Source organism: Acanthisitta chloris, unplaced genomic scaffold (genome assembly GCF_000695815.1).
Source record: "Acanthisitta chloris isolate BGI_N310 unplaced genomic scaffold, ASM69581v1 scaffold2164, whole genome shotgun sequence".
Classification (NCBI taxonomy): Eukaryota; Metazoa; Chordata; class Aves; order Passeriformes; family Acanthisittidae; genus Acanthisitta; species Acanthisitta chloris.
Window position 1 is genome coordinate 41,505 of NW_008670870.1, and position 15,203 is coordinate 56,707.

The following is a 15,203-nucleotide window of genomic DNA, read 5'->3' on the forward strand; positions in this document are numbered from 1 at the left end:
CTGAGCTGAGCTCACACTGCAGCTCATGGGCAGTTTCTCATCCACCATCACCCCCAAGTCTCTCTCCTCATTGCTGCTCTCAATTCCTTCCCCACCCAATCTGGAGCTGTGCCTGGGATTGTGATGGCCCAGATGTAGGACCTTGCCCTTCATTCCGTTGAGGTGCAATGTGTACAGGTACACTGCCATGCTGATCACTGCATGTTCTGGTGAGCAAGCTGAGGGTCAGGCACTCTGCCTGCTCCCCAAACCCTGTGTGGGCACATTGCTGCCCTCTCCAGCCTATGGGGATGAACCACTGACACCAGTCAGACCCGACACTGGTGAGGATTGAACCAGCCATGGCACCAGCTCTGTACTGCAGTTGGGTGATCTTGCACCTGGTCAGGGCACTGTGTGTGGCTCTGATGTACTTGCCTGAGCCCTTGGGGACCTCAGGGTCACAGTGTCCCTGTCTGGCTCAGCCTGGCAAGGCTCCTGGGTCCAAGTTTAATTAGTATTATTTCAGGGCAGTAAGTGAACAGAGCAGTCTGCTCCTGTCCTGCTCAGTTCCACTGCAGGGCTGAGCCTGTGGCTGGGGCAGCACTGTCCTATTTCCACACCCTGGAGCTATTCTGGAAAGAAACCTCAGGAACAAAAATAAGTAAAGAAAACAAAACCAGAAGGACACTTTGAGAATCGTGGAAAGAGACTACAGTGCTGTTACAGCAGGGAAAGGGGCACCCCTGCCATGCAGCTCAGGGGCCAGGGCAGTTCCAGGACACATGCAGGGGCACCTGAGGGAGACCTTGCCCTGGCTAACTTAGGCTAGATATTAGTTTTCCCTGTGAAAGTGGTGAGACAGGCACAGGTTGCCCAGGGAGGCCACCTGTCCCTGCAGCTCCTAACACAGATCCCTCTGCAGCTTCCCTGGAGCCCCTTCATCTCCTGGAAAGTGCTCTGAGGTCTCCACACAACCTTCTCTTCTCCAGGCTCAACAGCCCCAACTCCCTCAGCCTGTCCTCACAGGGGAGATGCTCCAGTGCTCTTAGCAACTTGGTGGCCTCCTCTGGACTTGTTCCAACAGTTCCACATCCTCCTTGTGCTGAGGGTCCCAGAACTGTGTGCAGTAATCAAGGTGCATCTCATGAGATAAAGGACATGAATTCTATCTGCATTCCTGGCAAACTGGGCTAGGAGTAGCTCTGTGCTAGGAGCACTTGGAGGAACTCTGGGAATGGAAACTGAGCAGCTCACTGAGGCAAGGTCACAGCATTATACAAATCCCATACTCACCACTGCCCAGGCTCTCACGTGTTTGAGCAGTCCCTGGAGATCAGATTTCCTCTGGGTTTTTGCATGCTTTGCTCCTTTCAGGAGGAAGAAATTGCTCATTAGCCAGATTAAATTACCAGATCTGGTCCCACCCCCATTCTACTGCCTCCATCCACATGTGAGAGCTCTTAAAATCAGCTAATGGAGAAAAACACCCAACCAAATAACCCCAAAAGCCTCATTTTCAGGAAGAGAGCAGGCACAAAGCCTGGGTTCATTGCAGAGGTACCAACCCACAACCTGCACACCCAGCTCAGGAACTGAGCTCTAAGGAATTCAAATCAGTGTCACAGAATGGATAGGGTTGGAAGGGACCTTAAAATCATCTCATTCCAACCCCTGCCATGGGCAGAGACACCTTCCACTAGCCCAGGCTGCTCAAAAGCCACATCCAAACTGGCCTATACACACAGAGAAGTATGTCTGTTGCAAAAAGTACCTTAACACTCAGGCATTGATTTTATTCTTGAAGAGAGTGGCTTTGAAAGTTTTCACACTATCATGCACCTACTGTTTGCTCTGCAGGTTAAACAGCAGCAGCTGTGGGACAGGAAAGGGCAGGGGTTGCCTCCTCTCCTCAGCTGCAGATTCAGCTCCTGAATTCAGTAACCTGATGCCTTCTGCTAAAACACAACAGCAGCTCTTTGCACCTTTGCATTTCAGGATGTGTAAAGAGGAAAAACTGTACTGCAAACCACTTACTCTCCAGTTTTAGGGTCTCCATCATGACTTTGGTGGGGTACAGTCCACGTGGATGCTAACACTTGCACTTTACTTGCACCATCCTGTGGTATCTGACTTCTTGGGGTAGTGCTGGGGGGACCACAAACCTCCCAGGACATGGCTGAGCACATGGACCTTAGAGACCATCCAGCCCCAACCCCTGCCCTGGGCAGGGACACCTCCCACCAGAGCAGGTTGCTCAAGGCTCAGCCAACCTGGCTGTGAACACTGCCAGGGTTGGGGCAACCACAGCCTCCCTGGGCAACCTGGGACAGTGTCTCACCACCCTCACAAGGAAAACTTCTGCCTAAGATCTATCCTAAATTTCCCCTCCTTCAATTTGTGCCCATTGCTCCTTGTCCTGTCCCTGCAGTTCCTAACACAGATCCCTCTGCAGCTTCCCTGGAGCCCCTTCAGCTCCTGGAAGGTGCTCTGAGGTCTCCACACAACCTTCTCTTCTCCAGACTGCATTTTCTCAGCCTGTCTCCATAGGGGAGGTGCATGAGGACATGGAGGAGAAAGTTATTTCCCACTGAAGTGCACAGCAGTAGAAGGAGCTGGAAGTAAAATGTCCTTAGAGTATTCAAAAGGTGTGTAATGTTTTGGGGGTTCACTGAGGGCAGAGGCTGTTTTCCCATGGTCAGGACTTTTGTTCAGACTGATGGCCCCAGTGATTCCATCAGAGATTTCTCCTCCCCATTGAAAAAGACAGAGAAACACAATCAAACTCTCCTGGTCTCACTGCCTGCTTGGCAAGGAGTGGTTTCCACCACAGAATTCCAGCACACTGGGCACAGAAGGGACAGCCTCTCAGACCTGAAGGGAGCCCACAAGAAAGATGAAGAGAAGCTTTCTATAAGGGCATGTAGTGACAGGACAGGGAGGAATGGCTGCAGACTGAAAGAGAGGAGGTTCAGATTGGATATTAGGAAGAAATTCTTCCCTGTGAGGGTGGTGAGACACTAGCCCAGGTTGCCCAGGGAGGCTGTGGCTGCTCCAGCCCTGGCAGTGTTCAAACCATGCCCTGAGCAGCGTGATCTAGCAAAAGGTGTCCCTGCAGAGGGTCTGGAACTATTTGACCTTTAAGGTCCCTTCCAACTCATGCCATTCTATGACTCTATAATTGGGTTTTTTCCACCGATTTCCCACTTTGCTACAGACAAGCAGGAGCCAAGGAGAAGCCCTGCAGCCAGCTGGGACACTCAGCTCAGCACGGGAAGCCCAGGACGTTTGGCTGCACTGTCATAAAGGCTGGACAGAGAGGTGCTCTACAGACCACAAGGGTATCTGTTTCTCCCAGCAAAGCCAGGAAAATAAGGGAGTTGACCAAGTGCAGCCTGTATGCCATGTCTTGCCCCAGGTCCAGCTGCCCCAGCCAGGCCCAGCACTGCTGCCTCCCATCACTTCAGCCACACCACCTACTTATTAAAAATAGCTTTTTTTCTTCTTGGAAAGGACAAAAAATAAACAAGAAACCTTTCTTTTAAGATGATGCAAACTCATGTTTTCACAACCCCAAATGTGACCAAAAATACTTGCTTTAAAGCCCAGTGCTGATTCCTGGGTAAATCACTGTGCTCAGCTCTAGAGGCCACCCCCAGCACACAAAAAAATGCCACGTGGGTGGGTAAGAAAGGCATACATTGATGTGGGCAGTTTTTAGCCTTGCCTAACCCAATGTGCAAAGTGACTCTCACAGCTCCATCACATCATCATCCTGAAACTGAGTGCAGGAACAGCTCCAGTGGTGGCAGAGGCTGTGCCTGACCATCTCAGCAGATTTCCTGCCTACCCAGCAGCAGGAGCAGGAGCAGACCCCTCTGTGATCACAGTGCACAGGCACATGCCACAAACACCAAACCAGGTACTGCTGAAAATGTGTTAAAATCCTCAAAGTGAGAATCTGGGGCACAAATTGAAAGAGGGAAAGTTTAGGTTATATCTCAGGCAGAGGTTTTCCCTGTGAGGGTGGTCAGACCCTGGCCCAGGCTGCCCAGGGAGGCTGTGGCTGCCCCAACCCTGGCAGTGTTCACAGCCAGGTTGGATGAGCCTTGAGCAACCTGCTCTGGTGGGAGGTGTCCCTGCCCAGGGCAGGGGTTGGGGCTGGATCATCTCTAAGCTCCATTCCAACCCCTAAAATGCTATGACTCTATGGACAGAGGGTCATTTGCAAGCTGCAAGAAGCAATTTCACCCACCCTTGCAAGGCCTTGCCCATCGTGCTCACAGACTGGGCTCATTGCAGAGCTATGTGGCACTCCTCGATTTCCTGGAGGGAAAAAAACTCTCAGTCCCTATTCTCACCAGTTGTCCTCACAGAGCCATCACCTCTGACAGCCCCAGGAATGTGACCCAGCCCTGTGGCAGAGCCAGCACCCAGAGCATGTGCTGGGCAGCAGCACCACTTGCTGGACACGGGAGAGCTCACAGCAGCTCCTTACCCTGCTCTGCAGCAAATATGGCATTACCACAACTTCAAACCAAAAGAGAGCTGTCACCCAGTCCTTTGTGCATCTCTGGGCTTCAGCCAAACCCATGCTTGCTTGCTTTCACCCCCACACCAGCATGGAATACTGCACACAGTTCTGGTGCCCTCAACATAAGAAGGACATGGAACTGTTGGAGCAAGTCCAGAGGAGGCCACCAAGTTGCTCAGAGCACTGGAGCATCTTGTCTGTGTTAGGAGCTGCAGGGACAGGACAAGGGGCAATGGGCACAAATTGAAAGGGGGAAATTTAGGTGAGATCTTAGACAGAAGTTTTCCCTGTGAGGGTGGTGAGACCCTGGCCCAGGTTGCCCAGGGAGGCTGTGGCTGCCCCAACCCTGGGCCAGGTTCGCTGAGCCTTGAGCAACCTGCTCTGGTGGGAGGTGTCCCTGTCCAGGGCAGGGGTTGGGGCTGGGTGATCTCTAAGACCCTTTCCAACCCCTCAACATTCTATGATTCTATGATTTTGGTACCCATGCCCCTGACAGGTATCACCACCATCACAACATCCCCAACTACTCACACAAGTGATGCGAGGGGTCCAAACAATAAGAGGCATGGCCAAGGTGTTCACTGTGAAGTCAGGACCAGTGAGGCAGGGTCAGGCAAGAGGCTCATTCCCAAGGCAGCAGCCTGGGGAAGCTGCAAGTTTCAAAGCTGGTCTCGTATTAAAACACAAGTTCCACTAAACCCAGGAGCTGTTCAGTCCTAGCCTTCATAGCAGTGGGAAGAGGCTTCAAATTAAGTGTTGTTTGGCTCTAAGTAGTGGAAGTGATTTCATTTCTTTGCTGCTGCTTGAGTTGAATATTGCAGTGCTCAGCAGTGACACCCCTGGGCCTGGGCAGTGGAAGGACGTGCACCCACTCACTCTGGGCTGGTGGGGCCTGTGCCCTGCAGAGCCACAGCTCCATGCTCTAAAACTACTGCAGCCTGCAGCTTTACCCGCCAGCACTGATACCCACAGTGTGAAGCTCATCACACACACAGGGACCTGGAAGAAGGACCTGGGCAGGATGTTAAATAAAGAATGTGTTGTTTATTTGCTTGCTGGTAGGAGAAAAAAAAAAAAAAAGAAAGGCACATGGAGTGAAAGAGGCTGTGTGACAACACCTTTTCCCTGCTCACCTGTGTGTCTATTGCAAGAAACCTGGTTCCAGAGGCCACCATGGGCACCCAGAGCCCTGGAACATCTCCTTCTCAACACCTCAGGGAGAGCAGCACAACCCTTGCACACCTTGCAGCAGGTGATGGCCATAACACAGCAAAGCCCAAGGCCCAACCAGTTGGAGTCATTGACCAGATTTTCCATCCCACTGTGGGGTCACTTACGGGCAGGGGTGGCCTTTGGGGAGCCTGGAAATATTGGGGGGTGGGAACATCCTCAGCCTTAGCTTTCCCTCTCAGCCCAGCATGCTGCAAACAGCCCGTCCTTTGATCCCTGTGCCCTCTAGTCTGACCTCAAATTGCAGCCCCCAGGAGAGACCACCTCAAACCACACTACTGTGGAGTTTGATGGTTTTTAATGGTGATTAGAGAAATCAACAGGGTACATTTCAGCTTTGAAACAGAAGTGCAAAAGAGAATACAATGTCCTGTTCTCTGTACATTTCTTTACAAAATATTACATCCATCCCATCTTGAAGTGGTACTTCACACCCTGCTGCACCTAGGCACCGTGTGTGCACACCAGCTGGAGCTTTCCCTTTGTTATGTGCAGGACATGGAGCTGACAGAAAGCTCCAGCTGGAGTCTGGGCAGAAATGTTTAGGCCACTGGTAGGTAAATACAAGGGGTGAACACAAGGACCTTTCTGCCCAGAGTGCCCAGGAGTGCCAAGCCACCACTGTGCCCTTGAGGCAAGTGGGCAGCATCACCCTGCTGGCACTCACAGTTTGATACAGAAAATGCTGTGGTTCAGTGTTTTCCCTGTGTCTGGCATTGCCTCCCACTTCACACCCTGTGCAGTTGCCCAGGTCCAGCCCTGGCGAACCCGACTCCGTTTTAACCACAGCATCTTCTTGAGAAGAAGAAGTCACCCAGGCAAATAAATTACCCCTTCCTCCCCTGGTGCCCACCCAGACTGCTGAGGCGTGGGGCACAGGTCAGTACCCGTCCTGGCAGTCGTTGTCGTCGTAGTCAGCAGCAGGTTTGCTGCGCAAGGCTCCCGGGCGGCGCCGGCGGCTCGCGCTGCCCAGGCTCTGCAGAGAGTTGTCGTCCCCGTGGCTGCTGGACTCCCTGGTGGCATCCTCCTGCGAGGGGCTGTCCTCACCACCATCCTCCTGGGACTCACTGTCGGCACTCTCTGTGGACCTGCTGTCCTCACCCGTGTTGTCCTCCGGGCTGCTGTCGTCCTCTGGGGACGCGCTTTGGCTCTCGGCTGATGTGCTCGGCTCGGAGTCAGAGTCATTCTCGTCCTCCCTCGACTCCTCTGTGGACTGGCTCTGGGCATCATCATCTTCCCTAGACTTGCTCTGCTCACCCTCTTCTTCCCCAGACTCGCTGTCAGGCGTGGACAGCACACTCCTGTCCTCAGCAGACTCCCGGTCCTCCTGCCCTTCCCAGTTCCAGCTGTGCTGGTTCAGTGTGTTCACCACCTCTGGGGACTCTCTTGGCTCTTCATCTGACTGGTCCTCGGTGCTCTCCCTGGACTTGCTGTCCTCATCCTCCCTGGAGGGGCTGTCCTCCCCATCCCCATCCTCCCTGGAGCGGCTGGAGCTTTCTTCCTCTGACTGGCTGTCCACAGGCTCTTCTGACTGACTGTTGTCCTCCACGGATGGGCTGTCTTCCCCAGAATCCTCCACCTCTGGGGACCTACTATCCCCCTCCTCCCAGTGGTGGGATCCAGCCTCCTGGACACCCTCTCTGCTGCTCCCCATGGCACGGGGGCCAGCATAGCGCACCTTGTAGCTGCTGCCCAGGCCATCAAAGACAGAGGGGTCATCACCCTGCATGGCTTCATCCTCAAAGTCATAGCTCTCCTCCTCCTGACTGCTGCTGCTGGCCCCTCCCTGCCTGTAGGTCGGCTCATAGCGGCTGCCAGGGTAGCTCCTGTACCTCCAGTGATCTGCCCCGACGCTCTCACTGCTGCTGCTGCTGCTGCTGTCACCGTGCCCTCCACCAGTCCCAGCATCTTCACGACCAGCATCGTGGCCGTGGTCACCTGCCCCATCAGCACCAGCCACGTACGTGGGACCTTCGCCCCGCTCCTCTTCCCCATTCTCATCAAAGGTGTCATCCCCACTGTCATCCTCCTCGTCCAGGAACCCACCAGCATGGGAGGGAAGCCCATGGACTCCAGGGCTGTAGTGCTCTCTGTTGTCACCATCATCACGTGCATCCTCCTCCTGTGGAGGTGACAAAGGGAGACGATTGCTATGGGCTCACGGGTGCTATCTCAGCACTGCTCACTGTGCAGGCCAAGTGCAACCTTGACCAATACCAGATTTAGGGCCAAGCAAGCTTTCCTGGCAGAGCAAAACACACCACTCACTCACCAGGAAACCAAGGTCGTTCCTATTGTGGGCACTCATGTCCTCGTGGTCCACCTGGTTCACATGCTGAGCCTGCCCAACTGGGTCTCCCTTGTCTCGGCCACTGTACTTGCCCAGCTCCTCATCCACGTCATTCCCACCCACCAGGTCCCTGGCAAGGGCATTGTCCCCCCTCTCTGCACTGGCAGGAGCATGTCTGCCTTCTCCACCATCTAGGACGTTGATGTAATCTTCATTTGCTGTGTCCTGGAGGCAAAACATGACATGGTGCTTTGGTTCATTCAACACCAACCACAGCAAGTTTACTGCTGCTGCAGGACATCACTCCTAAGCCATGCAAGTGCTCAAGCCTTTTGCATTGCTCACACCTCAGCCCTTCAGCATCTAAAGGGCAACCCAGAAAAGCCCAAACCATGACAGATCAGAGCACAGAAATTCCTTTTCCAGGGCCAACACAGCAGAATGCATCAGGTAAACTGCAAACATCATCAGGGAGGCAAGTAAAAATGAGGTGAAACCAACCCAGCTTGAAAAGACTGAGCAGATGGACAAAGCTCCAAGACCCACAGAAGCAGCAGCTTCCCTCCCAGGACCCTGGTCCAAGTCTGGATCCCCATCCTAGACTTGACAGCACTCCCTATAGGACTGGAGCACCCCAGCTTACCTTCTGCTGGGCACTGGGGTAGGTGGGCTCACGACCAGGTACCTAAACACATCCAGGAGACATCTGATCAGTGACTGATGCACCTTGGCTGGGCAAAACCAACAGGGTTTGGGGCTGGAGTATCAGTCCAGTGAGTACTTACAGGGTGAGCACAGGCCACGGCCCAGAGGAGCAGCAGCAGGAACACAGTCCTCATGTCAGTTGTGGTCTCTGCAGCTGCAACAAGGAATAAAGTATTTGCACATGACAGCAAAGCACTTGCATGTGCCTGTGGCTGTAATACGGCCCCACAAAGCCCTTCCAACTGATCCAGCCTTGCCATCCTGGCACGTGGTGCAACCATGGTGCATGTCATCAGACAAGCCAAGGATTTGTCCTTGTGCCACCTCCTGGCATATCCCGTGCAGAAACCTCCCTTCAGTCTGGAATTTGAAACACCTGCTCATGTCCTGGCAGATTTCTTTATCTGAGCATCATTAAAGAGCAGGAAAGCTCTCCTGAATTTCTTGTTCCCACAGCAATGTCACCCACCACCCAGCTGAGCTGGGCAGCACTGAGACCAGGGGCTGAACAGCTACACCTCCCACCTGGGGTGGTCCCCACAGCCCCAGAAAATCTCCCACCACCCCAGAGTGGAGCATCCCAGCAAGATAACCCCATGGAGAGCAGCATTATGCAGACAGACTAAGGGATTTGGGGCTGTTCAGCCTGGAGAAGAGAAGGTTGTGTGGAGACCTCAGAGCACCTTCCAGGAGCTGAAGGGGCTCCAGGGAAGCTACAGAGGGATCTGTGTTAGGAGCTGCAGGGACAGGACAAGGGGCAATGGGCACAAATTGAAGGAGGGAAATTTAGGTTAGATCTTAGACAGAAGTTTTCCCTGTGAGGGTGGTGAGACCCTGTGCCAGGTTGCCCAGGGAGGCTGTGGCTGCCCCAACCCTGGCAGTGTTCACAGCCAGGTTGGCTGAGCCTTGAGCAACCTGCTCTGGTGGGAGGTGTCCCTGCCCAGGGCAGGGGTTGGGGCTGGATCATCTCCAAGCTCCATTCCAACCCCTAAAGTTCTCTGATTCTCTGATAATTCTATGATTCCCTGTGCCCACTAGGTCAGCATCCCCAGCACTGCTGTCTGGCAGGCAGGTAAAGCCGTGGGAACTTTCCTCCAGCTCTGTTCCATTTCCAAGTCCCTCAAACAGCCAAGCACAGCATTCCCATGGGGCACTAACTACACTCTGCATCATCCAACACCCAAAATGAGCTGCAACAAAGAGGCATGCTCCTAATTTCTTCCTTTATGAAGGAACACCTTCATCCAAGCTTACAAGTCTCCTGCTTTATCCCCAAACTTGCAAGGAAATCTACAACCTCTGTTCCCAAAGTTGCCATTTTCATCCCAGGCAATGCCAAATCCACCCAAAGAAACCAAAGCCTTTACCTTAAGGTGCAGCACAAGTCTCCTGTGGAGCTGGGGCTGGGCTGGCTGCGTTGGGATGCCCCAGGCTGTGTGCCCTGCTGTGGCCATGCAGGTATTTAAGTGCTGGACAGTGCCAGCCCTGGGCAGGGGCAGCCAATGGCACTGACGGGCAGCGCTGCCGTGTGTGGAGGTGTCACCGGGAACCGGCCTCCCACGCTTCCTCTGGCCTCCAGCAGGACATCAGCCCTAAAAAAAGCTGCTTGTGGTCACAGGATGACGAGATGGGCTGGCAGTTAATGACTGACTGCACTGGCCCTGTGTTTTGATTGCTAAATTTGTTCCATTCACACACTTCCCGCCGTGACACACACAAACAACTACAGCATCACTCACGCCAAGCACCAGACCCTGTCCCATTGGCCTCCTCCTAACCCATGCACTTGGGAGTGGGGTTTGCCCTGGACCAGAGTGCTGAAACACACATTCCCCTGCCAGGACTGAACCTTCTTCGAGGACTAGAGCATCTCCCCTATGAGGACAGGCTGAGGGAGTTGGGGCTGTTGAGCCTGGAGAAGAGAAGGTTGTGTGGAGACCTCAGAGCACCTTGCAGGAGCTGAAGGGGCTCCAGGGAAGCTGCAGAGGGATCTGTGTTAGGAGCTGCAGGGACAGGACAAGGGGCAATGGGCACAAATTGAAGGAGGGAAAGTTAGGTTAGATCTTAGTCAGAAGTTTTCCCTGTGAGGGTGGTGAGACACTGTCCCAGGTTGCCCAGGGAGGCTGTGGCTGCCCCAAGCCTGGCAGTGTTCACAGCCAGGTTGGCTGAGCCTTGAGCAACCTGCTCTGGTGGGAGATGTCCCTGCCCAGGGCAGGGCTTGGGGCTGGATCATCTCTAAGCTCCATTCCAACCCCTAAAATTCCATGATTCTATGACTGTCCTGCGTCCTGGGGCATGAGCACAAACCCATGCTAGAAGGAGAGGACTTGTCTATTTTTTACACCCTTGTGCAAGGAAGAATGGAAATACTAAATGCACAGAAGCACCCTACCCCCTGCAGTAAGGGAGTGTAGCATCCTAGTGCTCCTTCCAGCTGCTGGACAGGGAGGGAAACATGTGCTCCAGAAAACACAGGCAGCAACGTGCACATGTGCATGGGTATGTTTATGTAAGTGTATATATGAACACATATACAGGCACTATCTATACCCCAACATTTCTTGGTGGTAGCATAGATCACCTACTCCAAACAGCACTGTGAGGCAGCAGCAGCACAGATGGAGCCTCCTCACCCACAGGTACCATGAGAGGGAGTTTGCAAATTCCCACAGGTGACAGAGTGGCCACAGCTCTCTGCCTGTTCTGTGTAGGACAGGGCCAGCACAGCCCCAGCCAAACACACATCTTCCCTCTGGCCCGGTGTGGGCAGATGAAGGTGACTTCCTTGCCTGCATTTGGCCATTGCTAAGTCCTGTGTGCCCACAACAGCTGCCTCTGCTAATAGCAACATGCCACAAGTGCTGGCAGGTTGCGTTGGAGCAGATGTGTCTGCTCTGCCATCTGAGCTCTCCTCACATTGCCCTGCCATGGCATCTTTGCAGGCTCCCAGACTCCCAGAGGTGGGAGCATAGCCCAGGGGACACAGCCAGGTCTCCAGGTTTGCAGGGATTCATAGGAGATGTTGGCACTGCAAGAGAAGTGACTGAAGGAAACTTGAGCCAGGGCTCTGTCAGCTGCAGGTTATCTGAATTTGCCTGGGACATACCTAGCTAAGAGCATGCAGAAAGCATTCCTCGTGCTCTGACACCACCACAGCTGGACAGAGTATTTTGTGGCACCAGACACGTCACTCTGCTGTTGTGGTTCCCTTCTTAATGTCATCCTCCAAAACCTCCTGCCTTTTCCACCATCGTCCCCAGCCAGGAGACTGTGTGTGTCTGCCCTGTGAGGTGTGAAAAGCACCTCTTTTCTCCTCCCTCTTGCTCCCCATGCAGGGAGGCTCCAGTGCCACCTCAGTCCCACTAGTTTCCCCACAGCCCCTTGGAGATGGTCCTCATCAAGCTCTTCCCTCTCACTCACACACAAACCTCTGGCAGATGTTTTCCTCTCCATTCCTACCTGACCCTGCTGCAGATAATGTGGGATGTATTTTCCTTTGAACCTGCAACAAAATTATACCCCTGTCCCCAGGCAGATAGGAGTTCATGTTGCCAACATTTTTAGACACCTCCAACAATTACCATGTTTTCTGGTATTGTTTTTGTGACATCAAACCTGCATTTAACTCAGCCCCCAAAGACCTGCTGCTGCTGCCTCATGCCCAGGTGCTGTGGTGCAAAAAAGGAGATAACCACCAAGCTGTGCATACCCATCTTTTTTAACAGAGGTCACCTCCCTCCCCTCCAGTGGCCTCGAAACACCCACAGCACCAGCACACACAGCACTGCTCACTGCCAGCACCCTGATCTGACTCCAGCTCCCCATGATCCTACAGCCCTGGGCCAAAAAACCAAGGTCTGTCCCCCAAATCCCTTCCAGAGACTATCCCACACCATCAGCTACACTGCCCAAGTAGATCTGCCTGTGTTTTGCAAGGAAAGGAAACTCCAGCCCACAAACCTTCCAATTAACCTTTAAAAAAACCCCAACCCAATAATATTAAGGATTATTTTGGAACATCAGAGGTGAGAAATGGCCTGAGGGTGGGGGAAGCAGCTCTCCAATGGGTGTTTCAAATGCTACAGGGCATTTCCCCAAGCCCTACTCTCCTAAGAGGTTCTGTCCCTGAGGATTACCAGGATGGGAAGCAGAGGGGCATGGAAGGTGGGGAAACCTGGCTATAGTTAGCACCCTCAGGCTACCAGGGAGGAGCTGGCCAAAGCAGAGACAAGAGGACTGGCAGGGCTGGGGAAGAGGTGAAGGAATATCACTTTTCTGTTTGACAGGTTGGACTGTGTGGTGCTCACGAGGACAGAGAAGAGAAATGAGTGCAGACAGCAGGAGGGATTACAGATGCCAATGCCAAGAGAGAAGTTGGCACTGCAGAGTGATGGTGGAGGCACATAAGAGCTGCTTTCCATCACTGATCAAGACAGCATTAAAACCCAAGAAATTAATAGTGTTCAAAAAAACCCCACCATTCCCGCTTTTTTTTTATCAGTCCAGGGTATTTTCATGGTATTAATATTACTGGTGCACTTCTCCCCTGAACAGACCTATGGGTTTTGACAGCAGCATCAACAGAATCAGAGAATCCTAGAATTTCAGGGGTTGGAATGGAGCTTAGAGATCACCCAGGCCCAACCCCTGCTCTGGGCAGGGACATCTCCCACCAGAGCAGGTTGCTCAAGGCTCATCCAACCTGACTGTGAACACTGCCAGGGTTGGGGCAGTCACAGCCTCTAGTGCTTTTAAGTTCTAGATTTATAAGATCTTCTTCTTATTCCCCCAGTTTACCCAATTCAGACAGCAGTTATAGGGCTGGATCAGCCTCGGGTGATGAATTTCTGGGAGAAGGCAGCAACAGTCACAGATCTCTGCAAGGTGATGCTGCTGCTCAGTGGTCTGTGTGCTCCTCTGCTGTGCCTCCTTTGGAGCACAGGAGACAGGCACCCATGGCCACACATCCTTCTTCCCACCTCCTCAGCCCATGGCAAAACCATCATTTGATTGCTTTCCCTGCAGCTATTTTGGGATTTTCAGCACTGAAATTAGTATAACTCATGCAGACAGGAAGCTGCTGCAGCACCGGAGAAAGGTACTTGGAAATGAACACCAGTCTGTGATTAAGAGATCCAAGTCTAAAACCCTTGCAATAAAACATGCCAAAACAGACCTGTGATAAAAGGCAGCTCAGGAGCATCTCCCCATGCCTGGCAGCAGCCACCCCTGGACCTGAGACAGGGATCTGCACTCCTGCTCCACTTGCACAGGCACTGCAAGAGCAATTGAAGCTTTCTGATTTTCAGACCTAGATTTGTAAGACCTTCTCCTTATTCCCCCAGTAATCTGTTTACACAACTCAGACACCATTATAGCTCTGGATCAACTGTTCCCTCTCAACACCACAATGACTTTAACACTCTTCCTTGTTTGATCTATAAATGAATAAATCTCCCCCCCTCCAAGTTTTTCTTTGTCATTTCACACTGATCAACTCCAATGAGCAGCTGTAAATGACAGACTGAAGCCTTACCCAGCAGACTAATCCTGCTGGACAAGTATCTTCACACTCTGTTAAGCCTCCAGCTGAACTCAATGGTACACCTCAAAGGAGTTATGTGACTGCACATGCTAAGCACAACGTTTTGGCTCAGTCTAGTTCCTGCTGGAGACACCTCTTGGCACTCAGTGCTTTGTTTCTGCTTGCTGAATGCAGAGGAGAAAACTGCACAGGAGATAAGGAGCTGAAATCTTAAAATAATGCTGATAAGAGGTGAGTACTGGATAAGCATTGAGCCTTATGCACAGAACTCACACAGCAGGAAAGTGATGCAAACAAACACAAGCAAGGTGCTGTTTGGAGAAGGAAGGTCAAGAACTGCTGTCTGTTCCCACCCTGCATGGCCCCACAGCTGGAGCAGGAACACAACAATCCTTTTCAATATTTTTTAGGGACTTCAGGCCTCAAGTTCTTGACAAAAGCTTTCCTGAGGGTTTCTAGTGTTTATGACTCTTGAAATGCCTGTGAGCCCCAGCACTGCTCAAGTCACATATGTCACTGGAAGGTGCCTGTGCTGTGGGAGCAGCTCAGCTCTGCTCAGATGTAATTACATAGTCCTCTCCGTGGCTTTCCATGAGGAAGTGGCAATACCACCTCTGTCTTCCGCCAGGCAGCTCTCCAGAGACAGCCCAAATGGGAGTGCTAAGCCATGAAAGGACTTCCTGCGTCTGCCCAATCCCTGAGGAGCAGGAGGATCCTTGGAAGCATCACCCCAGCTCATGTGCCAGGGCAACCTCTGCCTTCAGCAGGGGCTTGGCACTCCTCACTGCAGAAGTCATACAATCATAGGGGTTGGAATGGAGTTTAGAGATGATCCAGCCCCAACCCCTGCCCTGGGCAGGGACACCTCCCACCAGAGCAGGTTGCTCAAGGCTCAGCCAACCTGGCTGTGAACACTGCCA

At 52.8% G+C, this 15,203-nt stretch overlaps 1 protein-coding gene across 1 annotated transcript; it reads right to left on the reverse strand.

The window, feature by feature from the left end:
* Window positions 1–6,623: 6,623 nt before the first annotated feature.
* Window positions 6,624–8,872, reverse strand: DMP1 (dentin matrix acidic phosphoprotein 1). The gene is made up of 5 exons (XM_009073856.1): window positions 8,819–8,872; window positions 8,677–8,718; window positions 8,016–8,258; window positions 7,682–7,865; window positions 6,624–7,633 (listed from the first exon to the last, which is right to left on the reverse strand). The coding sequence occupies exons 1-5, from the start codon at window positions 8,870–8,872 to the stop codon at window positions 6,624–6,626; spliced, it is 1,533 nt and encodes a 510-aa protein (XP_009072104.1).
* Between the last annotated feature and the right edge of the window lie 6,331 nt (window positions 8,873–15,203).